This window comes from Lepus europaeus, chromosome 23 (assembly GCF_033115175.1).
Source record: "Lepus europaeus isolate LE1 chromosome 23, mLepTim1.pri, whole genome shotgun sequence".
Classification (NCBI taxonomy): Eukaryota; Metazoa; Chordata; class Mammalia; order Lagomorpha; family Leporidae; genus Lepus; species Lepus europaeus.
Window position 1 is genome coordinate 18,237,458 of NC_084849.1, and position 26,680 is coordinate 18,264,137.

The following is a 26,680-nucleotide window of genomic DNA, read 5'->3' on the forward strand; positions in this document are numbered from 1 at the left end:
TCAGCAGCTCCCCAAGCGAGTGGCCAGGGGAGGGAAGGAGGCGGGAAAACCGGCCTCGGCGTCCAGCCTGGGAGAACATGGCTTCTCTAGCCTCAGTTTCCACATCTGTCAGAGGGGAGGGCGGCACCCGAATTCATCCCATAACAGGGAGCTCCCCGAGGCAGAGGGCCCTGACCTGGACGGTTAGATTTACAGTTTCTTGACTACGCTGAAGCAGGAGGCAGGCAGCCAGAAGAACCCTGACGTTAAATTCTGACTTTAGGTCTGTACTTGAGCTAGTGATGGTGGGCTGCAGGGCTCAGTGGGCCCCAGGACCAGGATCACAGTGGCAGAGTGTAACCAGCCATGCGCTACACTGTTGCTAAGCTGTCCCATGAAGCTCCACCCGGCTGACTGGGATGCAGCCCCCTCAGAGTGGAGGCGCATCTGTATTCTAGTCTAGCAGGTACCATGCAGCGCTGAGCCGAGGGGAGAGGGAGAGAGGTGGGCGGTTCAGCCCCGGAGGTCCCAGAGCCAGGAGGTTAACAGGCGGCAATGAAGTTAGCGGTTTTACCCCGTCCTCCCCCAGGCCAGCTTATGTCTAAGTGGCCCTGGAAAGTGAGTTTCTGGATGAAAAAGAGTTTGAGCAATGATGCCTAAGCCGGCTCTGGGAGACGCGCACAGCACATCGGACTAGTCAAGGCTGTGGCCAGTCCCGCAAATGAGAGACCCTTTTAGCTTCAACCCAGCAACTCCCTGGCTTCTCCGATGGCCTACGTGTTTGTTCCTGCCCAAGGCCCAAATAGGACTTCGGGAAATACCGACTCCTGCTTCCCAGGTTGCAGCTGGGGGAACCGAGAGTCCCTTCGCCCCTCGGCCTCAGTTTCCCAGCCACAGCACTAGGACTCGTGAGTCTGCTGCAGCCCCGACCTGCACTCACTGGGCCTTATTCCCCTGGCCCCGCAGCCTAGTTGGTCTTTGTCCACCATAGACTTAGGCACTGGGGCGGGGGGTGCCCCAGGAAGAGGGAGGAAGCCGGCATCTGAGATACCTGACGGCTGCCTATTTTGAAAAAGAGGAAACAGGTTCAGAGAGGGGGAGGAATCGGCCTGAGCCGATCTAGGGATCTAGGCCCTCCTGAGAGGGGGTGGCGATGGGGTGTTCACAGCCTCAGGGCACACCTACCGCCAGGGGCTCTTCCTCCAACATCCCCAGGTTGCAAGTTTCGCTGGCTGTGACCACAGCGACCCCCAGTGGCCAATCTTGGGAATCTCAGCCGCCCCATCCTATGGTGACCTGTGGGACCCAGCAGGTGCATCCCAAACCGAGGGTCACTGATGTCACCGATGAACTTGAGCTGGGACCTGCGGTTCTTGGTGTAAGTTCCAGCTTCACCCAACCTCTGCTGCCCTCAACTGCTGGACGCCACAGCCTGCTGCTACACGGCACAGTTATATTACCATTATGTTAGATACATATGCCTTTTCTGTATTTCTCCTGTTGGAGAAATGGACATGGGAATACCTTAGCCCCAGAAACACTAAGTTTAAAAACAAAGCTTGCCGGCACCGCGGCTCAATAGGCTAATCCTTCACCTGCGGCGCCCGCATACCGGGTTCTAGTCCCGGTCGGGGCGCCAGATTCTGTCCCGGTTGCCCCTCTTCCAGGCCAGCTCTCTGCTATGGCCCGGGAGTGCAGTGGAGGATGGCCCAAGTCCTTGGGCCCTGCACCTGCATGGGAGACCAGGAGAAGCTCCTGGCTTCGGATCAGCGCGATGCAGCGGCCATTGGAGGGTGAACCAACGGCAAAGGAAGACCTTTCTCTCTCTCTCTCACTGTCCACTCTGCCTGTAAAAAAAAAAAAAAAAAAAAAAAAAAAAAAAAAAAAAAAAAAAAAAAAAACCACTACACAAAGCTTGCCACTGCCTGGGCAGGTTCCCCTCCCGAAAAGGAAGGTTCAAAGCTTGGCCCCCCTACATCCAGGCTGCTTCTCTCTGAGCATGGCTGCTTATTTTCTTGGCTCTTACTTTCTTCATCTGTGTAATGGGGATAAGAATCTGTATCTGCATTTGCACAACAGAAAACACCAGCTCGACTGGTTTCAATGAGAAAGAAAATATATTATCTCAATTATTGTCATAAGTAGCCTGGGCAGGGGGAGCCGGCACTGTGGAGTGGCAAGTAGGGCCGCGCCTGCGATGCCAGCATCCCATATGGGTACTGGTTCAAGTCCCGACTGCTCCAATCCAGATCCCTGCTAACGTGCCTGGGAGGGCAGCAGAGGATGGCCTGGGACTTGTGCCCCTGCCACCCACATGGGAGACCCAGAAGCAGCTCCTGGCTTAGGACTGGCCCAACTCTGGTCACTGCAGCCATTTGGGGAGTGAAACAGGATGGAAGATCGACACCTCTCTCTCTTTCCAACTCTCCTTTCAAATAAATAAATCTTTTTTATAAAAAGAGAAAGAGAGAGAGAGCGAGAGAGCGAGCCTGCATCCTATATGGAAGTGCATGATTTAAAAAAAAAAAAAAAAAAAAAAAAAGACGACGACTTAATGTAGACTGTTGGTCCCAGAGGTTGATCAGTGAATCTGGCAGCCAATGGTGTCCTCACCAACCATATCTTCATCCTTCTCTTCTGCCACCCACTCCCTCCACGGTCACAAAGTGGCTGCTGCAGTTCCAGGCCTCACATCTAGACCTGACAATACCCAGGAAAGGAGAAGGCAGTCTCTTCCGATGCTTGTGACATTCCCAGGAGAACCCTCCCCCCAGCAGATGTAGCCTCTCGTCTCCTGGGTCAGATGGCCACTGAATGAGGACAACAGTCACGGTGGTGGGGAACTCACAGGGGTGCTGGACAGAGTGGAACTCCTGAGCAAAATCGGAGACTGAAGAAGGGGGGAGGCACTCCTGGGCAGCACCAGCACGCACCGCGCATCCATCGGCGCTGCCTGCAGGTCCCGAGGCTGGAACGGCAGACGCTGGGCGCCGCAGAGGCCTCCACACTGTTCACCCGCCTCTCCCTCCTGTGACCCCTGCAAGAACAGACTCCCAGCCCAGCCTCTCCTGACCCAACCTCGGGGGCTTGCGTCTCCCCTGCCCCAAAGGCTGAGAGTGAACAAAGCTCACCCCACTGTCACCAGGACTGCGGATTCCTAAAAATACACCACGAGGTGAGAGATGCTTGATTGGATGTGGCTGCCCCATCCACAGTGCCCAACTGACAGGAGTCACGGTCCATGGGGTAGGGCGCAAGGAGTGGCTGACCACCGCCCACTGTGGCCCCATCGCAGCTGGAAACACCAGCGGCTGGCGTCTGGGGAGACGAGCAGTGTGGATGAACGGGGCTTACATTCAGGCAAAATCCCCGCATTCGCCTTAAACGTCCCAACAGCCGATGAGAACGGGACGTGGAAACAGACTCCACCAGCGGCAGAGGCGCCCGTGCCGCTGGGATCCGAGTTTCCCTGGCTGCCCTTCCCGACGCAGTCCCTTTGTCTTGGCCGCCAGTCACGGTAATTTTTTCCCAGTAGTGCTTGAGACTTGGGGGGGAGGCAGCCCTCCTGTCATATACGACATCCAAACGCTTCAGCGCTATTAAACGTACACGCACGCGTGATCAGAAATCCCGCTCGGAAGCCAGACAGGGGAGCTTTCAAAGGCAACGGACTCCGAAGAGAGCGGGCAGGCGGCATGGGGCTCGGTGCAAGCGACAGGTGACGGCCGGGGTCTCGCTCCAGAAGCGGCCTGGCCTCACCACCGCCCGCCCTTCCTTAGCAAGGGTTCTGAGGACGGACACCAGGGCTCACGTCCCATCCCCGCCCCCAATGTGGCCGTCGGACGCCCTGGGCCAGCCTTGGCTACCCCATCTGTGGAATGGGCCGCATTCCTTGCGGCCTGGCCACTCTCTGTACTCCCTCTCCTAGCCTGGTGTGCGTGAGCTCTTGCCGCCTCCACTCCACAACCACAGCGGTGCAGCGATCCCAAAAGCACGCGTTCCTCACGCATCGGCGCGGTGCCTGATGGTGGCAACCTGGCTCGGCCCTATGCCTCTCCTCCTCCCCCAGGAGCAAGCCTGGGCAGGTGTGCCGAGCTCCCCCTGGTGGTCATGGGACATTCCACTCTGCCCATGGCGGAGACAAGGCCACAGGTGTGGGGAGGGGGAGGAGTGGGGAAGTGGGGGCCCCCCGGACGCAGCCCGGTGAGGGTGTCAGCCGTCGGCATGCCTACTGCTTTCACGGGGGCTGCTCTGCCTCGCCCTCAGTTCCCACGGTCTGGGGGTGCTAGCTCCAGCCCCCGATCTGAGATGGCTCCACTTCTGAGCCAATTTCCTGCGTATGCACCTGGGAAGGAAGCAGACGATGACCCGAGTGCCAGGGGCCCTGCCACCCACATGGGAGACGCAGATGGAGCTCGTGGCTCCTGGCTTCAGCCTGGCCCAGCCCTGGCTCCTGTGCCCATTTGGAGAGTGAACCAGTGGATGGAAGATCTCTCTGTCATACTGCCTTCCAAATAAATAATTTAAAAAAAAAAAAAAAAAAAAGGATTGCTGAGGGGCTGGCACTGTGGCGTAGTGGGTAAAGCCTCTGCCTGCAGTGCCAGCATCCCATATAGGCCCTGGTTTGAGTCCCGGCTGCTCCACTTCCAATCCAGCTCTCTGCTATGGCCTGGGAAAGCAGCAGAAGATGGCCCAAGTACTCCCGGCTCAGCAAGCCTATTTTTTTAAAAAGATTTATTTATTTACTTATTTGAAAGTCAGAGTTACACAGAAAGAGAAGGAGAGGCAGAGAGAGAGAGAGAGAGAGAGGTCTTCCATCTGCTGGTTCACTCCCCAATTGGCCGCAATGGCCTGAGCTGGGCCGATCTGAAGCTGGGAGCCAGGAGCTTCTTCCGGGTCTCCCACGCGGGTGCAGGGGCCTAAGGACTTGGACCATCTTCCTCTGCTTTCCCAGGCTGTAGCAAAAAGCTGGATCGGAAGTGGAGCAGCTGGGACTTGAACCGGCGCCCAAATAGGATGCTGGCATTGGAGGTGGTGGTTTTACCTGCTACGCCACGGTGCCAGCCCCTAAGGCTTTTCACTGTTAAAATGAGAGATTTGAAGCAAACTGACAGCTCAACATGACCAGGCACAGAGAATTAGAATCTTTTTTTTATTTAATGTGAGTCTATGTCCAATGCGTCACCTGCATCTACGGTGGCATTCGGCCGGCACATCCAGGTGTGGAGGACCCTGGGCGAGGCCATCTTTAAGATGCTCCCGTTGAGGTGGGTGCTGTGGTGCAGCGGGTTAAGCGGCTGTTTGTGCCGCCGGTGTCCCCCACCCAAGCGCCAGTTCAAGTCCCACCTGCTCAGCTCTGACCCAGCTCCTGCTAACGCCCCTAGGAAGGCAGTGAAAGACGGCCCAAGAGCCCGAGTCCCTGCACCCACGGGGACCGAGCTCCTGGCTCAGCCCTGGCCATTGCGGCCATCTGGGGAGTGAACCAGCAGACAGAAGATCTCTCTCTCTCTAACTCTGCCTTTCAAATAAATAATTAAATTAAAAAAAAAAACCTTATTGGAACAAACTCCCCAAGACTTGAAAACACGTAACTCCCCTGAAACAGCGACTTAGCCGCAGCTCCTCCCCAGCCAGGGATCACCTCCAGAAAAACCAGCTGAAAGTTACCCCGCCTAAAAGCGCAATCGCAGGAAAACTCAGCGCCCGAACCATTTCAGGATAGAACAGAAACATAAACGGATGGAGCACTTTCCTCGAGAAACGCCGAGCGCCTAGGGGCCGGGAGGACGCTCGAGCGGCAGCCACTCCTGGTGACCATGTGGGGGAGGGCAGACACCTGGGCAAAGGGCCGAGGCGGACAGCACCGGTCCTCCGGGCCGTCCCGAGTCACTCCCGCCCGGCTCACAGAACTGAGACTCGGAGGGGCTCACCTGCTCCCTCCATGCTGCCGCCACCGCTTCCTGCCTGCTGATTGGCTGAGGCAGGTCCCACGTGACACAGTTCTGGCCAATCACACAACAGCAGGTGTTTCCTCCCATATAAAGAGACGCGGGCCGCGCGCTTTGTGCCCTGGGTCTGGGGCGCCATCTTGTGTACCCGAGGCAGCCGCTGTGGGACATGCACACAGCACAGTGGCTGGCCTGGCTGCAACCCCACACACACGTGCTGAAGGAATGCCGGGGAGGCAGAAGCGGGCCTCTGGTGAATTACAGGCAGCCCGGAATTATTAATGAGCCTTAAACCCCGCCTAAACGGAGGACGTCCGGCGCCCTGAGACCTTAGAGCCCATTTCTCACTCTAAGTGTTCCGTTACCTGCTGCTGGGATGGCACAGCGGTGGGGGATGCAACGTCTCTTCTCTGACGCAGCCCAGCAACCCCCTGGTCTTCACGGCTGTGCCCATTTCACGGAGGAGGAAGCCGACTCCGAGTCCCTAGGGCCTCCCCTCCTTCCCGGCGCCCACCTCCAGCACCAACAACTTCAGGAAGGTGTTTTCACGCAACCAGAGGAGAGGAAAAGAGAAAGCGGGACCTTTCCCAGCCCGGGCCTTCCTCCGTTAGGCGAGCGGAGCCGCAGGGCGTCCTCCTTCCTAGTCGTTGGCCCCGCCCAGAGCCGGATGTGAGTCTGCCCCTCCTCGGCAGTCCCTCCCCCGGCTGTGGGGATTGGCTCGGGCGTGCCATGTGACCCATGTTTGTCCAATCAGAATGGTTCTGGGCTCACCTGGTCCGCATGCTGGCCTGGACGCTGGGTGTGGGATTGGCAAATGGAAACCAGGTTTGGAGCCTGGGCGTTGACATGGGAGGCTTTCAAAAAGTCCGTGGAAAAATGCAATTAAAAGTTTATCTTTCAGATCTATGCATAGAATTTTTTTCACAGTTTGCATTTTCCAAGAACTTTTCGAAGGCCTCTTATATACATGGATTCCAAAAAAAGTCAACATCTTTGTAGTCCATGTTTCCACCGACTTCTGGAAGCATCTTTTCCCCATGAGTCCATCCTTCCTCCTCGTGGAAGCTTCTAGACTCGCTGCCCCGGATTCTCTCCTGCCTTGAACCCTCACTTTTCTGACCTGGAGACCTAGAGAAGTCAAGAGACCCCCACAAAGCCCCCACAACAAAGCAGCCCACTGCCAAGGCTGGGGCAAGGGTGCTAACAGGGTCTGCAGACCCCAAGCCCTGTGGTGCCTTCCCCTCTGCCTGCCCCAGGGCTGCTGCAATCCCACGCACATGTCACAGCCCCCCCGTCCCCCCAGCGCCCCCGTCCTTGCCCTCACTCCCACCCCAGGCAGCTTCGAGTTCTGCTTCCGGCCTTGGTGTCACCCCCATGCCTGTTACCGTCAGCCCCACCACGAACAAATGGACATTTATTTGAGCACCGACAAATCCCAGACACTCCAGAGAACACACAGAGGGCCTGGCCCCACTCCCAGGGCCCCCACCCCTCAGCAGAGCCCCCACCGCCCACATGGGGAGGGGGGAGCAGGTTGGGGCTGGGGGCTCGGCCGGGCAGGGCAGTGCAGCTGGCACAGGGTCCTCAGGCCTCTGCCAGGTTCCAGCTGGGGGTGGGCAGGGGTCACGTGGCTTTCCTGAGAGCAGAGCAAATAAATAATGGAGAGGCAGGCAGGGGTCCCCCCAGGCAGAGGGTCCTGGCGTTGGCTGATGTGACTCCGTGGGAGTGAGGCAGGCGGCCAGGAGCCCGTGCTCAGGTGGGGAGCACGAGCCGGGACCAGAGCGCCCTGGGCCTTGCCAGCATCTCCACCAGCCCTCACCTCTGAGGGTCAAAGGGACATGTGGGGGGACACCCAGGAAGTGCCACTGAAATGCAGGTGGACTAGAACAGGCAGGTGCAGGGGCTGGGGTCGGGCTGCAGCCCCTAGAGGGCGGGGGCACCATCAGTCCGCCACTTGCGGGGGGTGACTCTGCTGGTGGCCGGGGCCGCTGGGGTTCCCCCACGTGAGCGAGTGGCACCACCACCTCGTCTGGGTTTGAATTGTTCTTCAGCTCCACCACGCGGGGCACCACGGAGGACCAGCGGTCTGTACAGGGAGCAGGTGGGAGGGGGGAGAGAGAGCACAGGCACAGCGTGAGCACCTACTGTGTACAACGTGAGCACCTACTGTGTACTGGAGGACCAGCAATCTACATGGGGGGCAGGCAGGAGGGAGGGAGAGGGGGAGGAGAGAGCACAGGCACAGCATGAGCACCTACTGTGTACTGTGTAAGCACCTACTGTGTACTGGAGGACCAGCGACCTGCACAGGAGCAGGTAGGCAGGAGGGAGGGGGAAGAGACAGCACATGCACATAGTGAGCACCTACTGTGTACCACGTGAGCACCTGCTGTATACTGGTCACTCCACAGTGATCTAAATGTCCATTTTCGAGGTGGAAACTGGGGCTCAGAGAGGTCAAGGTGCTCACCTGGGAGCACGGGGCAGGGGGGATGGAGAAGGAGGAGCCAGGATTGGCGCTTGGGTCATGATACCTTGAGCGCCCTTGGTGTCTCCAGCGCTCACGCTTTAGCGGACAAACGAGGGGCTTCTCCACACCAGAGTGCCCAGGGACCCTGTCCTACCTGCCCACAGCAGCTCCTGTCACAGCACAGGGAGAGGCCAGGGCAAAGCCACCAAGGGGAGACGCCCCAGGCACGCACGAGCAGCCACGGGAGCTCCGTGGCCAACCCATCTCCCCTCCCGTTCTCCACATGTGGCCACTCAGTCCCAGAAAGGCACTGGGATGGCTCACAGCAGGGGAGTGACAGGAGCGGGCAGGGCTGCCTCCACCCAGCGGCTGCACTCACCCCTCCGGAGGCGGCCCACAGTGTGCGAGAAGCCATAGTACTGGTACGTCTCGTTCTTGCCCGGATCCTCGTTGATGATGCCCAAGTTCTGGTTCCAGTGAGACCAGTTCACCTCATCCACCCTGGCGGGGCCAGAGCAGCAGGTTGGGGGGAGCCCCTCCGAGACAGCCCCCCACCCCTGCAGCGTCCCTGCTCCAGCATCCCCACACCTCCTCCGTGTATTATGGAAAAACACGTGTCACACGAGAGCCACTTCTCTGTGTGCAGTTCCATGGGCTGAATTTGGTTCCAGAATTCTCCATCACCCCAAATGCAACTTCTCTCTCCTGGAAGCTACAACTCCCTAACCCCACTCCTACCTACCTCTGATCCCCACCAGTCAGCTTTTCTGCCTTTTTTTTTTTAATTTTCCTTTTATTTGAAAGATCTTCTGACTCCTCAGTTGCTCCCTTTGAGCCACAGCACCCTGGTGCACCCCATTGTTTGGTGGCTAGCGGAGGAGGCCGTGAGATGCCTCCAGGTCTCCCCGAGGAGCCAGTGGGTGGCCTGCGGGGCGTGGTCCAGGCCCGAGCCCAGCCGTCCTCCTGGGCTAAGCAGTTTCAGTTTCACAGCCGGCCTGGGAAGGTGGTGCTCTCATCGCCCCACTCCACAGACAAAGAAACTGAGGCTGAGAGAATTCACCAGCTTGGGGGACCTGAGCCCTGGCGGGGCCACTTGGGGCCCCCGCGGCTCTGGGAGTCGCAGCGGGTGGAAGGTGAGAGCTGGAGGCGGGGGCGCCCTGCTGGCCCACCTTACCTGAAACACCACCTACGGTCCGGGCTGCCGTCGGAGCTCTTGCCCACGGTCACCATCTCCCCGGAGCGGAAGGCCTTCCGCACGAACACGGGGAAGGAGCGCTCGATGTCCAGGATGGTGGTGGCCCACTGCGGGGAGGGACGGAGGTGCTGAGCCTGCCCTGGCCCACACCTGCCAGCCCCCCACCCCCACCCCCATGACGGAGACAAGGAGGTAGAGAACCTGGGTTCCCAGCTTCTGCTGGCCCTGCAGGCAGGGCAGGGGGTCCCTGTGCCCACCGGTGTGTACCAGGAAAGCCCTGGGTGATGCGGGATCCGGTCAGAGAGGCTGCAGCCCGAGCCCCTGCCAAGAACTCGGCCATTGCCATCCGGTGCTGGGAACACTTAGGGAAGGGTGGGGCCTGGGGCCAACCACACAGCAAATGCCCAGTGTAAAGGGGTGGCGGTGGCCAACCCCTCCCCCGCGGGATGCCAGGCAGGAAGTGTGGGCCCTACACCGCAGGGCGTCCAACATTCCAAGACCAAAAGTCTACAGGTTCACGTGGAATCTCCTATTTCTAAAATTTTACACGGGAGCCGGCGCTGTGGCTTAGAGGGCTGAGCCTCTGTCTGAGGCATCAGCATCCCACATGGGCACTGGTTCGAGTCCCGGCTGCTCCACTTCCCATCCAGCTCTCTGCTATGGCCTGGGGAAGCAGTGGAAGATGGCCCAAGTCCTTGGGCCCCTGCACCTGCATGGGAGACCTGGAAGAAGCTCCTGGCTCCTGGCCTCGGATCAGCGCAGCTCTGGCCGTTGTGACCATTTGAGGAGTGAACCAGCGGATGGAAGACCTCTCTCTCTCTCTCTCTCTCTTTCTCTCTCTCTGTCTTTGCCTCTCTATAACTCTACTTTAAAAATAAATAAATAGCCGGCGCCGTGGCTCAACAGGCTAATCCTCCGCCTTGCGGCGCCGGCACACCGGGTTCTAGTCCCGGTTGGGGCTCCGGATTCTGTCCCGGTTGCCCCTCTTCCAGGCCAGCTCTCTGCTGTGGCCCGGGAGTGCAGAGGAGGATGGCCCAAGTCCTTGGGCCCTGCACCCCATGGGAGACCAGGAGAAGCACCTGGCTCCTGCCATCGGATCAGCGCGGTGCGCGGCTGCGGCGGCCATTGGAGGGTGAACCAACGGCAAAGGAAGACCTTTCTCTCTGTCTCTCTCTCTCACTGTCCACTCTGCCTATCTTAAAAAAATAAATAAATAAAAAATAAAAATAAATAAATAAAATTTTAAAAATAAAAGCCCCCCCCCCCCAGTGGAAATGCTGGGTAGGAGTGGCCCAGACCCAGGCCCAGCCCAGCCTTGTCCACTGGGCCAGGCTGGGGCATGCCAGCCGCCTGGGCTCAGCACAGGAGCCCCCTGCCGGGCAGGTGTTCCCTGCAGCGGTGTGTGTCGCCCAGAACACGTTGGTTGGAAGCTTAAGCCCCAAAGGCCTATGTGACCGGTGTTTGGGCGAGGGGCCTCTGGGAGGTGGCCAGGGTTAGATGAGGCCAGGAAGGTGGGGCCCCAGGATGGCATCGGTGTGCATTACGAGGGAGGGAGAGCCAGCGCCCTTGCTCTGTCCCTCCACGGGGCACCCTCTCCCACGTCGCGAAGCCATGAGAAGCTCTGATCAGAGGCCAGCGCCCTGCTCTCCGGCTCCGCAGCCCCCAGGTCCTCGAGCCAAGTAAACCTGTACTCTCTCTGAATTATGGGGCCCCAGCTGGATGGCTGCAGCACAGACAGCGGCCCAAGAGACTCAGACCGGCCGTGCCACTGGAGCTCAATCAACTGTGCCGGCTGCACCTGCGAGCTGGGCCACGGGAAGAATCGGACACTAGGACCTGGGGACAGGCAAGAAGTCCCCTCGGCTTTTCTCGGAGGCTCTGGCAAGGGGGCAGCAACCTGCGATGGCCACTGGTCCACACAGGGAAGTGGAGGCAGCGTGGCGCCAGGCGGCGCACCATGGAGGGAAGACTGGGGGAGGTGACAGCCGGAGAACGGGGTGGGGCGGAGAGCGGGGCTGGGCCGGGCGGAGGGCGGGCCTGGCCGGTGGGCAGGACTGGGCGGGGTTTAGTGTGGCTGGCCGGAGGGCGGGGCTGGCGGGGCTTGGCAGCAGGAGGGGCTGGGCGGTGGGCGGGGTTGGGCGGCGCTGGGCGGGGCAGAGGGCGGGTGTGGCCGGTGGGCGGGGCTGGGTGGCGGGCGGGGCTGGGTGTGGCTGGCCGGAGGGCAGTGCTGGCGGTGCTGGGCGGTGCTGGGCGGCGCGGGGCGGGGTGGGGCGGGGCGGGGCGGGGCTCACCTGCAGCTTCCAGATGTGCTTGCTCTCCTTGGACACCTGGCCCACCGTCTCCCCCATGAGGGCGATGAGCATGTTGAGCAGCAGGACGAAGGTGAGGATGATGTAGGTGACCAGCAGGATGATGAAGACCACGGGGTACTTGGCGCTGCCCAGCATCTCCAGGTCGCCCATGCCGATGGTGAGCTTGAAGAGGTCCAGGAGGAAGGTGCTGAATGTCTCGCTGTCGCGGCACGAGGGGTAGGTGGGCGTGGTGCAGTTGCTCTGCCCCTCGTCGCATACCTTCATGTTGGCGCAGGGCGTCAGCAGGGAGACCAGGGCTGTGGGCGGGACAGGGGCCGCGTGGCTGAGTGCGAGGACGCCAGGTGGCGGGCGGGGAGCGCCGCGCCCCCATTGCACGGAGCGGACCGTGGAGGCTTGGCCAGGACGGAGCGCCGGATCTCAAAGCCTTGGCCCTCCCCATGTGCTCTGGCTGTTCAGACAGAGGTCTTGGGGATCCAGTTCTGTGGTTTTCAGCCAGGGGCAAGCCCCCCGCCCCGGGGGCTGGTGGGGGCGGGGTACTTGGCAGTGTCTAGAGACACGGGGTGGGGCGGCCTGGGACACCCCTCGGCACCCTAGAGGGCCCAGGACGGCCCTCACCACTGAGCAGTAGCTGGCCCCAAGGGTCTCTAATGATGCCTGTCACTCTTAGCAGCCTTGGGAGCGCTGGAATGCCACCTGGGCCGGTGTGCTGTCTGTCTCTCCTATCACACACACACACACAGAAGGAGGGAAGCTGGCGCCAGGTACCTGTCTGGACTGTCCGAGGACTCGTGTTCCCTAGGGCCCTCACCCCCAGCAGAGTCTTAAATGTCCTTTCTCATTAAGCCCAGAGGAAGCTTCAGAGCCCTCAACCCAGTTCAGCAGCAACAATGTGTCCCTGAACCAGCCAGGGCTGGGAGCCCAGAGAGGCTCAGCGCCTTTAGTCTCCCGGGAGCCTGCAAACCAGGCTTCATGGTGAGCATGGGCTCGTGGGCTGACACTATCTAATTGTGTAATGGGTGCTGAACCACTGTGTTGAGGATTCTGCACTCGGTTCTGTGATCCATTAGCAAGGTCTGCCATGGGCACAGAAGTGGGCGACAGCAGCACATGTGCTGTGGTTATGCTATGCCAATCCCAGACTCCAGATCTAGTGGACCCCAGCAGGGGACGCCTTGGGACCAAACTGACCACTGAGTTGCTATTTTCAGTCCCAAGCTCCTGCCTCAGTTTCTCCAATCAGGACTGCAGTGGGGCTGGGACTCCTGACCTGAATCTCGGACTCTTAAGGAAGCCTGGACATTCTGCCCTGTTCTTTCCAACTCCAGCCCTGGGAGGGAGCAGCTGTTATCTTGTCCCTGTCTTCCCCGCCAAGGCTACAGTCCCACTACTCCACCACAGTCCACACAGAACCTTGGCACCACCCAGGTTAAAACATCGCCACCACTGTATCCCTGCCGCCATGCTGGTCCCGAGAGAGATTCCCTCAGACGGGAAGGTGGCCTGGTCCAGGCTGAGGTGGCCGCACCCCTCTGGATGTGGGGCACTGATGCCCGGTCACCCTGCCCCTCAGGGACCAGCCTGATGGCTTCGTGACTCTCCCACCCATGGTGCTTCCCCCAGGGCCTGTGCCACGGAGGTCCCAGCATCCCTCAGTGCTATACCACAGCATCACGGAGAAGGCGCACCAGAGGGAGCCGACACTGGGCTCCAGGAGAGACCTGGGCTGGTAGATGAATTCCTGAACGGACCCTTGTGTCCGTAGCCCATCCACGTGACCTTCTAGGTCCTCCCATCAAGAAGCGGACTCTGTTTCCCTCCTTTGGCCAACAGACGGCGGGAACGGTGCTGTCCCGTAGGAGGTGGATTTGAACACTTCCGCTCTTGTTCCTAGAGCCCTGAGGGCACTGTGGGAACAAGCCCAAGGCAGCTGGCTGGACAACGAGTGACCACAGGGAGCAGAGCTAGCGTCCTCCAGCCCAGGCTGCCCTGGCTGGACCAGTCAGCCGGCAGCCAACCCGCACGCCGACCACAGACGTAGGGGCCTGCTGACCCGCACGCACAAGCAGGAACAAACGGCTGTCGTCTTAAGCCACTACATTTTGGGGGCTTCCTTTGCAACTATGCTAATACTCCAGTTTTACCGCACGCGAGCTTTTGAACTTGGACAAATCATTGAACTTCTGTAAGCCTCCAGTTCCTCATCTATAAAAGGGGATCTAAAAAGAAAGGTTCTTCCCTGGCAGTCTTGTTGGGTGAACGGCACGGTTCTGAGCCCACTGCCTGGTCCACAGTGAGAACACAGTAGCTGATGCCATTAACCTGCAGCTCAGCTGTGGCTGCTGTCTGTCCTCGCCCCTCCCCCGCCAGGCCCACGAGGGCACCCAGGGCTCACCTGAGGCGTAGCCGATCATGAAGAGCAGGTAGACGAGCAGGAAGCGGAAGAGGTCTTTGAAGAGGATCTGAAGACCCCAGGGAGATCGGGGGACAAAGAGGAGAATCGAGCTGTCTCGCTTTCCCACGGCTGCGCCCCCAACCCTCCCGCCCCTCCCCTGGCTGTCCGCAGTGTCTGGACGCAGGGCCCCGGGTCCTCAGGTCTGGGGACGCCTGCGCCGTGTGCTGGTGCGTGCAGCCCCTCCCACCCCCAGCCGTACCTTCTGGATCATGATGCTGTAGGTGCCTGTGAGTTTCAGCCCGCGAGTGAAATACAGGGCGTTCATCCAGCCCAGGACCAGGGCAAAGACCATCACGGCCAGGTAGGCCTCGAGCCCCGCCAGGTAGAGGGCCGCGGAGACGATGACCAGCACGGAGTAGATGAAGCTATGGGCAGCAGAGACCGCAGGAGAGGCCAGAGGGGAGAAGGGGCCATGAGGCCTCGGGGGGCTACACGTGTCCCCCAGCTCCAGAGGAGTTCCTGACGTCTTCCAGGCCCCCAGAAGAGACACAATGTGCATTGTCTGGAATGCTGCTAACCAGAAGGCTCCATTAACTGGCAACTGTGTGTGTGCGTGTGAGTGTGTGCATGTGTGTGTGCGCATACGTGTGTGTGATGGCGCTGAGGGCCTGTAAGACCCCAAAATGATGCTCTTTGAAACCCATAGAGAAAGATTCATGGGTACTCAGCAGAGATTTCACGGCTCAGTAAATTTCACTGTTCTCTGATTCTAAAAAGATGGAGCCCACAGGCATTAACTCCCTGATCCTGTGCCCTTGGCAGACATCATTAATCAAGCACAGCACTCTTTCCCACTAAACACAGTGGCAGCCACCATCACCCCCCATCAACATGGCACTCCAGGCAGGCATTAGCAATCAATCACCAGTGAAAGAAGTTTAAATGATTTCTATCCGTGGTGTATACAGTAACTCCCCGGGAACCAGAATGCATGGGGACTTCAAAAAATTTGTAGAAAAATGGAATTATAAGTTTATTTTTGTGCAGAAAATTCTGAAATCCATGCATTCAAAGGGATTTCAAAAAATCATCAAAATTATGTCTTGTGAAAAAAGCAGAAGTTTCAAAAAAAAATTTGCACCCAAATAAACTTACCCTTTAATTGTTTTTTCAAAAATGTTTTGAAGTACACTTGTATTTTTTAAAAATAATTATACAGGGGGCCGGCGCCGTGGCTCAACAGGCTAATCCTCCGCCTTGCGGCGCTAGCACACCGGGGTCTAGTCCCGGTCGGGGCGCCGGATTCTATCCTGGTTGCCCCTCTTCCAGGCCAGCTCTCTGCTGTGGCCCAGGAGTGCAGTGGAGGATGGCCCAAGTGCTTGGGCCCTGCACCCCATGGGAGACCAGGAGAAGCACCTGGCTCCTGGCTTCGGATCAGCACGGTGCGCCGGCCACAGCAGCCATTGGAGGGTGAACCAACGGCAAAGGAAGACCTTTCTGTCTCTCTCTCTCTCACTGTCCACTCTGCCTGTCAAAAAAAAAAATAATAATTATACAGGTACACTTTTACTCCAACTTTTACTCTTCATCTCTTCTGTTTTTTAAAGATGTATTTAAATTTACTTTGAAAGGCAGAGTTACAGAGAGAGAAGGAGAGAAGGAGAGAGAGAGAGAGAGAGAGAGAGAGAGAGAGAGAGAGAGAGAATCTTCATCCACTGGTTCACTGCCCAAACGGCTTCCATAGCCATGGCTGTGCCAGGCTGAAGGAGCCTGGAACTCCATCCCAGTCTCTCACATGGGTGCCGGGCCCACGTGGGCCATGCTCCACTGCCTTCCCAGGCGCAGAGCAGGGAGCTGGCTGGGAAGTGGAGCAGCACTCACGTGGGTGCCAGTAACACAGGCAGAAGCTGAAGCTGCTGTCACAACACTGCCCCCCCCCCCATTATCTCTTTACCCAGAACACCCTGCTGCTTGACCCAGCCTTGTCCTGACTGTGGGTGAGAGCTGCCCGGGCTGTAGGGCCACCTCTGCCACATCTGGCTGAGCGGCCAGCCCAACCCCGCCTCCCGCGCCAGAAGCCTCTGCGTACTAGAGCAGCTGGAAGGAGCCGTCCACGAAGAGGGAGTTCACTCCGGGGCACTTCTTCATGAACAAGTCTTTGATCTGTTGCGGGGGTGGGGTGGGGGGAAAGAAGGGAAAAAGGGGCAGTCAGGAGGGGTGGGGAGGGGACGGGAAGGGCGAGGCGGAGGCGGGGCCCAGGGAAGGCGATGGACTCCTGTCCTGGGAGGAGCAGGTGCAAGGGAAGCAGCAGCAGAGGCCAGGCGGGGTGGGGCGGGGTGGGGAGGCACGGGACACGCAGGGGGGAGGGGTGGGGGGCTGAGCACTCACGCTGGTGAGAAAGAACAGGACCCCGGTGAGCAGAGTGATGATCTCGCCGGCCAGACGCAGGAAGTCCACCGTGGTGCGGTAAGGGTATGGCGGCTGCGGTGGGGGAACACACTCGGTCCTCAGCCTGCGCCTCCAACCCCTGTGCCCCGATCCAGACGCTCCCTAGTGCCCTCCACGTCTGGCCCCCACGGAGCCTCCTCCTTGCCTCGTTGCCCCCTGGGTCCCGTCCCAGCTCAGACCCACCCCCGGATATCTGGGTCAGGGGCACATCCCAACCTGTCTCAAAGCCTCCTCCAGTGCCCCAGTCCCCAGTGGCCAGGCCCTGTGCCTGCCCCTGCTCCCGCCTGGCTCTGGGCACTCACAGTGCCCTCCAGCGGCTGGTAGTAGGCGGTGAGGGTAAAGATGACCATAGCGCACAGGTAGGAGACCACGTTGATGTAGAAGGAGACCGCCCCGAACTTGCGCCACTTGTCCCACAGGAGTTCATTGATGGGCTCCACGGCCAGCATCTCGTGACGGTTCTGCAATAGGCAGGCGGGGTGGGGGGATGGGGGTCACCTTCCCCATCTGGGGGATGCCCACAGGCCACTCCAGCCCCCTCCCCCCAACCTGAGAGCTCTCCCTCCTAACACAGCAGGGATCCACAGGGAACAGAAGGGACGCTCAGAATCAGCCCAGCAATGGAGGCTGCCTCAACTTACCCGATGGGCTCTATTCTAGGGGACCACAGCCAGGAAGTTCCTTAAAGGGCATCCGTTCTCATGCCCCCCAGACTCTAAACCCTGAGTGGTCCTGAGCTCCTGGCAGCAATGGCCCGTGCGGCTTGCTAAAAAGCCCCACGCTCCGTCCTCAGAAATTCTCACTCAGCAGCCCAAGTCCCGGCCCCTGCATGTTTCTGACCCAGCTCCCTGCTAATGTGCTGGAAGCCACAGACCAGGGCTCACGTGTTGCCCACGGGGGAGACCCGGATGGAGTTCCCGGCTCCTGGCTCCGGCCTGGCCCAGCCCTGGCTGTCGTGGACATTTGAGGCATGTGTCCACAACCATAACGATAACAGGTGACAGATGACATCATCCGTTGATGACCCTGGGCCAGGCTGTTCTAAAGGTAACTCACTTGGTTCTCCCAGCAACGCCAAGGACATGCGCTCTCCTTAACCTCTGGTTACACACATGGAAGCTAAGGCAGGGAGAGGGTGACTCACTCATCCTGAATCAGCCAGCATGTGCGTGTTACAGAGCCAGGATCCCACCTGCCCCCAAGACCCAGCCTCCCACAAGCCCTGCCCGTCTCTCCCAAGTGCCAGATGCTGTTCTGGGCACTGAATTGGCACCTGTGTTGCACTCGGCCCAGGGCCCCGCCGCCCTGGGCCCCGCCCAGCCGTAGCTCCTCCCGACCCCGTGCCCACCTCGATCTTGCTGTTGTACACCAGGATCTCCAGCACGGAGGCCTCTTCCCCGCACGTGTCCAGGGACGAGAGGTCATACAGCGAAGAGTAGACGGGGCCATAGGCCCAATCCTTGAACTTGCGTGACAGGTGCCGCGTGTCCTCGTCCGTCACCTCCCGCCTAATGATGTGCTGAAAGATCTGTGGGGGAGGGAGCAGCCGAGGGGGTCAGGGACCAGGGGCGGGGCTCAGCCCATCCAACAGCGCCTCCCCGGGGAGCAGGAAGGAGGGGATGGAGAACACTGAGCGCCTACTGTTTGCTGGACCCCATCTTGCCTAATTCTTACCATGGTGCTTCACGGGTGAGCTAGCGGGGCATCTGGGAAGGGCATTCCCTGTGGCCACACAGCCCGTCAGCAGGAGCCGAACCCGGGCCAGCCTTGAGCACCGTGCGTGTCTGTGCCTCCTCTCACAGTGTTACGGCAGCCACGACTCAGCCCTGTCCAGGCAGGAGCCGTACTCACGATGATCGCATTCATCCCGCGATCTTGTGGCTTATACCCGGGGAAACCGAGGCACGGAGCCAGAGGTAGGAGTCACCCCAGGCCACACAGCCCGGCAAGGCCAAGTCTTCTTGACTGCTTCGGATGCTGGGATTCAGGAGTGTCCAGGAATGCCGCCATTTTTGCTTTTTTAAAAATAGACTTGTGATTCCTGCCGCTTTGCAGAACGCGTACCTCCCTTCCCCGCCCCAGCAATGCCGTAGCGGAGGGAACTGTCACTACCCCCGCTTTACAGACAAGGAAACTGAGGCCGAGAAAGGGGCGGAAGATATCCGGGGTCCCACGGCGGGGGCGGGCGTGGCAGGGACCCGGCTTAGACCAGGTGCACCTGACTCCCTGCCGCTCCGGCCTTGGTTCTCCGGCAGAGCGATGCTGCCCCCTGGGGGACAATTCGGCAATGTCTGCAGACATTTCTAGTGGTCACAGTGTGTGTGTTGGGGCCGGGGGACTTAGCTGGTCCAGGCCAGGAATGCATAGGAATGCCCCAAACATCCGGGGTTGAAAAGCTGTGAGGCCGAAAAGGGTGAAGCCATGGATGTGGGGCCACTGGGCAGGTCAGGGCTGGGAGCAGAGCAAGGCTGGAGCCCTGAGACTCAGTGGGCGGAGCCGTGGGGCCGTGGGGGTGAGACGAGGTGAGAGGCTCTAGGATGAATCGGAGTAGCTTGGCTGGACACTAGGGAGCCGTAGCAGGCTCTTGAGCTGCGGCCTCTGCACTCTGGGGGTCAGCAGGACGGGAGGAGGGTGCCGTGGCCCCTGCGTGTGTGTAGGGGGGGAGGGGTGGCGGCTGGGCCCAGCCCCCCACTCACCCCAATCTTGCCCGTCTTGGCGGCCATCATGAGGGGCGAGAGCCCGTCGCTGTTGAGCACGGCCTCCAGGTTGCTGTCGGGGAAGAGGCGGGCGCACTTGAGCAGCAGCAGGTCGTACATCTTGGTGACGAACTTGGTGTTCTCGCGGGTGTTGTCGGCGATGGCCACGAGCGCGTGCAGCACGGTGTTGCCGCGCGAGTCCTGGCGCCGCATGTCCGCCTTCTTGTGCGGGTTCTCCGTCAGGTAGTTGACGATGTGTGGCTGGTTGGTGCAGGCGGCCAGCGACAGCGGCAGCTCCCCTGCGGGCGGGGTGGGGCGGGGCGGGGGTGGGGGATGGGAGGTCAGTGAAGGGGGCCCCCGGGCGGGGCTGCGGCTGGGGACACTCGGGGACCGACACGCCACCCGAGTGTGACAGGCACACGGCACCCAGAGCGCAGGCATCACATGGCGACTGCACACTGGCGCAGATGCTGGGGCCACGGGGTGTGGCGATGGGGGTGTGGCCTTGCAGCTTGGAGGCTGTGAGTGCCAGGGACATGTGACGGGCCGGCTCTTCCCCAGGTGCTGTCCCTGGGACACACCGGACGTGTGCCCGGGAGCAGGGGTGGAAGGAAGAACAGTTCTCCAGTGCTGGTGCTTGTCTCGGCCACTCCACGCCTCCTATCCTGCTCCCTGCTATGGCCTGGGAAAGCTGCGGAATGGCCCACGTGCTTTGGCCCCTGCACCCACATGGGAGACCTGGAAGAAGCTCCTGGCTCCTGGCTTCAGCCTGGCCCAGCCCTGGCTGTTGTAGACCTTTGAAAGGTGAACCAGCAGATGTAGATTCTCTCTCTCTCTCTCTCTCTCTGCCTTTCAAATAAATGAATAAACCTTTTTAAACAATAAGAGCCCATGGCAGCTCAGGGTTCCTATGACCCCATTGCCCAGATGGGAAGGCAGAGGCTCCAGAAAGCAAGGGCGCCTGGTTGAGAAGCAGCAGAGTGAGGATTTGAACTCAGATCCCTCATTCCAAGCTCTCCTGGGGCACTCAGGCACAGGAAGCAGAACCGGCGTGCAGCCTAGGCTCTGTGCCACTGACGGGCCCCCGGTCAGCCAGGCTCCAGGTGTTGCAGAGTTGTCTGGGCTGAAGACGCCAACCTGGACCCCGTGTCTGCACCCCCAGGCTTCTCCCGTGCGCCCCCAGCCCCACCAGGACCCTGCTCACCAAAGTAGAAGTAGCCCCCCTCGTCCTTGGGCTGGAAGAAGCGGCCGCGGGCCTGGGCATGCACGTCGGCTCCCTGGGCCACCAGCAGCTCCACGTAGTGTTTGCAGCGGCGCTCGATGGCTATGTGCAGGGCGGTCTGGCCTGTGGCGTGGGGGAGGGGCGGTCAGCTGGGCGCTGGCAGGGCAGTGGGGGGGCTGGGCTGAGACCCAGGCTGTGGAACTGCGGGCCAGAGCCTCGGCCAGCAGCACCTGTGGGCGGCCAGCGGTCTGGCAGACCTTCCCTGGGACGTGGGATTTGGGAGCCCGGGGTCTTGGATCGGCCACAATAGGAATCTGAATTCCAAGTTCAAAGGTTGCCCAGCTCGGGGGCTCCTCCCCTCTCGGAGGAGAGAGTTTCTCAGACTCGCTCAATGCCTCAATTCTAGAGGAAACAATGGCATTTGGGTCTTGCAGAATTTGGGATTCTAGATAGAAAAGTTGTTGGCTTCGAATGTTGACATCCAGGGTTCTGCAGGGTTAATTCTACTTCCTACAATCACAGATCATAGAACCAGGAGCTTGGACCAGGGCTGCCTTTGCCTCTCCAAGCTGCTGGCTCAGTACCACAGAGCCTTAGAGGACCCAGAACCGTCCCATCTTAGGCCCAGAAGTCCAAGTTCATGGACCACAGGGCTCGATGCATCTCAGAATCTTGGAATCCTTGTGAGACTCCGAAGATCAAAGCTGAGAGGAATGGGTACTGTTCTCTCATCCATTTGTCCACCCATTTACCCATCCGTCCATCCAATCTATCCACCATCCACCAACCCATTCATACAACTATCATCCATTTAAGCATCCATTCATTAGTCTATCCAACCGACCATCCACCCAGCGGTCCATCCATCCGTCCCCCCACCCATTCATATATCTAGCATCCACCTACCCATCCATCTACCCATCCATCCATCCATTCAGTACATTATCATCTGTACATTCATACATCCACTCATCCATCAACCCATTCATCCATCCGTCCACCCACCCATTCATACATCCAGCATCCATCCATCCACCTATCCATGTGTCTGTCCACCTGTCCACTATTCCAACCACCCACCCACCCATTCCCATATCATCCATCCGTGCCGGTGCTTGCAGGCCAGATGGAAGCTGTGCAGTCCGATGAGCAAGAGCGGCCCCTGCCCCACCCCGCGGCCCCCTGCCCACCCAGGGCCGCACCTCGGTAGTAGATGTCGCGGAAGGGCGCGTTGATGAACTCGCGCATGTTGCCGGTCCGCTCGGCGATGTCCAGCAGCGCGGGGATGGTGTCGTTGCGGCCGTTGCTCAGGTTCAGCAGGGCCTTGGGCAGGCAGGTCTTCCCCGTGGACGGCTCTGGAGGGGCAGCAGGGGTACAGCATGAGGCCGGGCCCCAGCCTGTGGCCCTGAGCTGCTGGGCAGTACTGCACAGGTCTTCCAGAGGAGCCCCGCCCCCACTGCTTTCCTCCCCAGCCCAGAACCGAGTCTGCTCCCCTTCTGCCTAAGGTGGAGGGCCTGCCCCGAATGCCGCCAGGGCCCCTGGGGATTCGCCACACACACACACACACACACACTCAGACACATTCACACGTACACTCATACAAACATACACACCCACATACACATACACACACCCACATACACACATATACTCATACACACATATACACACATGCACACATACACACACATACACATACTCACACACATACACACTCATATACACGTACATACACACTCACATACATGTACATACACACTCACATACACACATATACACACATGCACACATACACATACTCACACATACACTCACACACACATACACACTCACATACACTCATACACGCATACACACCCATATATACATATATACACACTCACATACAGTCATACACACATACACATATATACACACACATACACTCATACACACATACATACACACACATGCACACTTATTCACACTAACATATACATAAACACACATACTCATGCATATATAGTCACACACTAACACACACAACACATGTACAAATGTACACACATTCACACCCCACACACATACTCACATACACACACACCAACACACCTTTACACACATTCACTCACATACAATAAACACACTCACACACATGTACTTATACACACACTAACATGTACATAAACACACACTCACACATATACACTCACATACTAACATATACAACACATGTACAAATGTACACATATACACACCCCACATACTCACACACACCAACACACCTTTATACACATTCACACTCACACACAATACACACACTCACACTCACACACACACTCACACTCACACAATGCACTTATACACACACTAACATGTACACAAACACACACACTCACACACACGCACCTGCCCTGGGCCCTAGCTTCCAGGCGGCTTCAGACCATGCTCTCACTGCCGTTGTCAGGGCCACTGGAGCTGCCTGTGCTGGCCTCAGCATCCCCTTCCGCACCCCAACCCCAGTCTGCACGCATCCCTGTCTTCGAGGATGACACCCCCTGCTGGCCACAACCCTGGCATCACCCTGGCCATGCCCTTCCTGCTGCCGCACGCCCACCCCGAGCGTGTCCTATCAACCTGACCTCCCGCTTCTCCCAGCCCCTGCAGCCCTCCATCTCCACCGCCACTGCCCTGGCCCAGCCACCCCCTCTCACACACCTGAGACCCCTGTCGGCACCCCTCAGCCTCCCTCACGTACTCCATCCACTTTCTACACAGTGGCTAGCACGGTCATCTCAGAGCTGCAACGCCAACGCACTGAGCCACGGGCCCTTTGCACATGCTCAGAGCCTCCGGGTTTGAGTGCATGGTGAGAGAGCACAGGGCCTTCCACCATGCTGACTTCCCTCTCCTTTTCACCTGGTGAACTGCCACTCACTCAGCTTAGGTGCCACTTCCTCCAACGAGTTCTCACAGATCTTCCCTGGGCCAAACCTCCTACTGCAGCTTCTCACAGGCACCGGAATCCTGGGAGCAGACTGCTCACCCAATCCTGGCCCAGTGCCCGACACGTAGCAGATGCCCAATACCCACTAGCCAAGGTGATAAACGTTCAATGAAGGAGGCAATGAGGCAGCCCAAAGTGGCACTAGACCTTGGATTTGGACTTGTGCACCTGCAGACGCAGGCTATAGTGGGGCTGGGGTCTTTGGGCCTGGGCCCTGGGGTGTGCTGTCAGAGGGGCCATCTTCCAAGAGATGGGGCGAGACATGGCGTTCCAGGGTCTGGCCACCAGGGGGCGCAGCAGCCCAGGCCACAGGGACATCTGAACCCCAGGGCCCTAAGTTGACAATTGTTAAATTGGTGGTTGTGCAACTTTGGCAAGGGAAGGGGGGGGGGTCCCCAGACTCCCCTGGGAATCGTATGAACTCATCACCCTGTAGCCAGAAACACATGTAGGGGCGGGTCCAGGTTTTGTAGGGCCTGAGGCTTATAGAATTGGGGGACCCCGTTCAGGAAAATGAACACACAAGGAGGTCCAGAGCTGTAGAAGGAATTTTAGCAAGTGCAGGGCCCTGGATGGTGGAAAATCTACCCCCACCCGTCACGCTCACCAGCAACTCAGAGACCCCACCTCACAAGCCCCTACCAGAACCCCCAGGCCAAGAGCCCTGGACTCCATCCCAAGCTCAGGAGTCGCTGGAGGCGTGGGTGGCCCCGTGGGCACTGCTCTGCCCTGCAGCAGGCCGGGGTGCCATCGTCCATCCCACAGGATCCGCTCTGCCCGGAACCGCCCTCCCTCGGCTAACAGACCTGGCGGGCCACGAGGGGCCACCTGGCCAAGCTAGAGGTGCAGGAGCGCTCCAAGTGACGGCAAGCGCCCTGCCGCCAGGACACGCCAAGGGCAGAAAGGGGCAACGGACCCCCCAGTCCTAGACTGCCCCCCAGGGAAGCCACACTGCCGGGCTGGGGACCACGAATGAGTATTTTTAGATGATTCTAGCAGTTCTCTCTCTCTCTTAATACTCACTTATTTGAGAAGCAGAGTTAGAGAGAGAGAGAGAGAGAGAGAGAGAGAGAGAGGAGAGGCAGAGAGAAAGGTCCTCCATCCACTGGTCCACTCCCTAAATGGCTGTAATGGCCAGAGCTGGGCCAACCCAAGGCCAGGAGCCAGGAGCTTCTTCCAGGTCTCCCACGCAGGTGCAGGGTCCCAAGCACTTGGGCCATCTTCTATGCTTTCCCAGGCCATCAGCAGGGAGCTGGATCAAAAGTGAAGCAGCTGAGGGCTGGGACCGTGGCTCACTAGGCTAATCCTCTGCCTGCGGCGCTGGCACACCAGGTTCTAGTCCCAGTTGGGGCACCGGATTCTGTCCCGGTTGCTCCTCTTCCAAGCAGCTCTCTGCTATGGCCCGGGAGTGCAGTGGAGGATGGCCCAAGTGCTTGGGCCCTGCACCTGCATGGGAGACCAGGAGGAAGCACCTGGCTCCTGGCTTCGGATCGGCGCAGTGTGCCGGCCATAGCAGCCATTTGGGGGGTGAACCAATGGAAGGAAGACCTTTCTCTCTCTCTCTCTTTCTCTCACTGTCTAACTCTGCCTGTCGAAAAAAACAAAAAAAAATTGAGCAGCTGGGACTCGAACCGGTGCCCATACGGGATTCCGAGCGCCACAGCATTGTCCCTACCCCCACCCCCCAGCAGTCCCTTCTCATGGACACAAGGACTCTGTGCTGTATCACTAGGGTGCTGAGCGGAAGTTGTCTGGCTAGCAGTTCAGCTGCCGATGCACACGTCCACGTCTCACATCAGAGTACCGGGCTCGAATTCCGGCTCTGGCCCCCAACTCCGGCTTCCTGCGAACGTACGTCCTGGGAGGCAGGGGTGACGCCTCAAGTGATGGGCTCCTGACACCCACATGGGAGGCCTGGGTTGTGTGCTTGGCTTCTCGCTATAGACTGGCCCTGTTCCTGCTGCTGTGGCCATTTGAGGGGTGGACCAGTGAGCTCCCTCTATCTGTCTCAGTCTCTGTCCATCTCTGCATCTCTGTCTCTCAAACAAATCAATACACTTTTTTAAAAAAAACAAATAATTGTGGCTGGTGCTATGGCGTGGCAAGTTAAGCTGCCTCCTGTGGTGCCATCATCCCATATGGGTACTGGTTCGAGTCCCGGCTGCTCCTCTTCCCATCCAGCTCCCTGCTGATGCGGTTGGGAGAGCAGTGGAAGATGGCTCAAGTGCTTGGGCCCCTGCATCCACGTAGGAGAAGCTCCTGGCTCTTGGCTTTGGCCTGGCCCAGCTCCTGCCATTGTGGTCTTTTAGGGGGTGAACAAGCGGAAGGAAGACCTCTCTCTGTCTCTCCGTCCTTCTGTAACTCTGCTTTTCAAACCAATCAATCTTTTTTAAAAACAATAATAAATGAGGAAAACCCCCACTGCAGTGGACATCGGTCCACGCGAGGCGCAGACCCGGCCACCCTGCTTTGGGTCGTAACTGACTCACAGGTGCTGAAGTCCCAACCGTGGCCTGTCTGGAGCTCCTGGTAGTTTTCTCAGACCCAAGCATGGACAGACCCCAGCCGGCCGGCCTGACACAGGCGCTCCCGGGCAGCTGGCGTCAGGATTCTTACCATTTTCTATTGATCCATGCAATCCTGGGCAACTTAGTTCCCCAGGGCTCAAACGGCACGGGCCGCAGTGGGTCAAGGGGCTCAGAGGCCCCCTCGCTTGGAGCAGCCACGGGAGCTGGACAGGGCTGCAGGGTGGGCGGGGCTCCAGCCTAGGGTAAGGGGTGCAGGTGGAGCAGAGCCCTCAAAAGCTGAAGCCGGAAGCCCAGGTCCCAGGCCCCGCCTACCCCTCTGGGGCTCCCCTCCCAGGCCCCCAGGCATGGTGTGAAATGATCTATCCTTAGGGACCACGACTCTGCTATCATCACCCAGCATAGACAAGGAAACCAGGACTCGGAAAAGACACCCAGTAGTCAAGCGGTGCAGGCGGGACTTGAACCCAGGCGACTCTGCCACCTGCCACACTCACCGCATGCGTG

General features: G+C 59.0%; 1 protein-coding gene across 1 annotated transcript in view; it reads right to left on the reverse strand.

The window, feature by feature from the left end:
* Positions 1 to 7,761: 7,761 nt before the first annotated feature.
* TRPV4 (transient receptor potential cation channel subfamily V member 4) overlaps positions 7,762 to 26,680 on the reverse strand; it is a 38,298-nt gene continuing 19,379 nt past the window's right edge. Inside the window, 15 exon segments of the mRNA XM_062181965.1 lie at positions 7,762 to 7,889; positions 7,891 to 7,932; positions 7,934 to 8,013; positions 8,777 to 8,898; positions 9,572 to 9,699; positions 11,884 to 12,200; positions 14,297 to 14,363; positions 14,556 to 14,721; positions 16,386 to 16,459; positions 16,685 to 16,777; positions 17,047 to 17,205; positions 18,093 to 18,272; positions 19,441 to 19,739; positions 20,645 to 20,785; positions 21,865 to 22,017. Of these exon segments, the coding sequence (XP_062037949.1) occupies positions 7,851 to 7,889; positions 7,891 to 7,932; positions 7,934 to 8,013; positions 8,777 to 8,898; positions 9,572 to 9,699; positions 11,884 to 12,200; positions 14,297 to 14,363; positions 14,556 to 14,721; positions 16,386 to 16,459; positions 16,685 to 16,777; positions 17,047 to 17,205; positions 18,093 to 18,272; positions 19,441 to 19,739; positions 20,645 to 20,785; positions 21,865 to 22,017 (2,060 nt within the window). The 3' untranslated portion in view covers positions 7,762 to 7,850.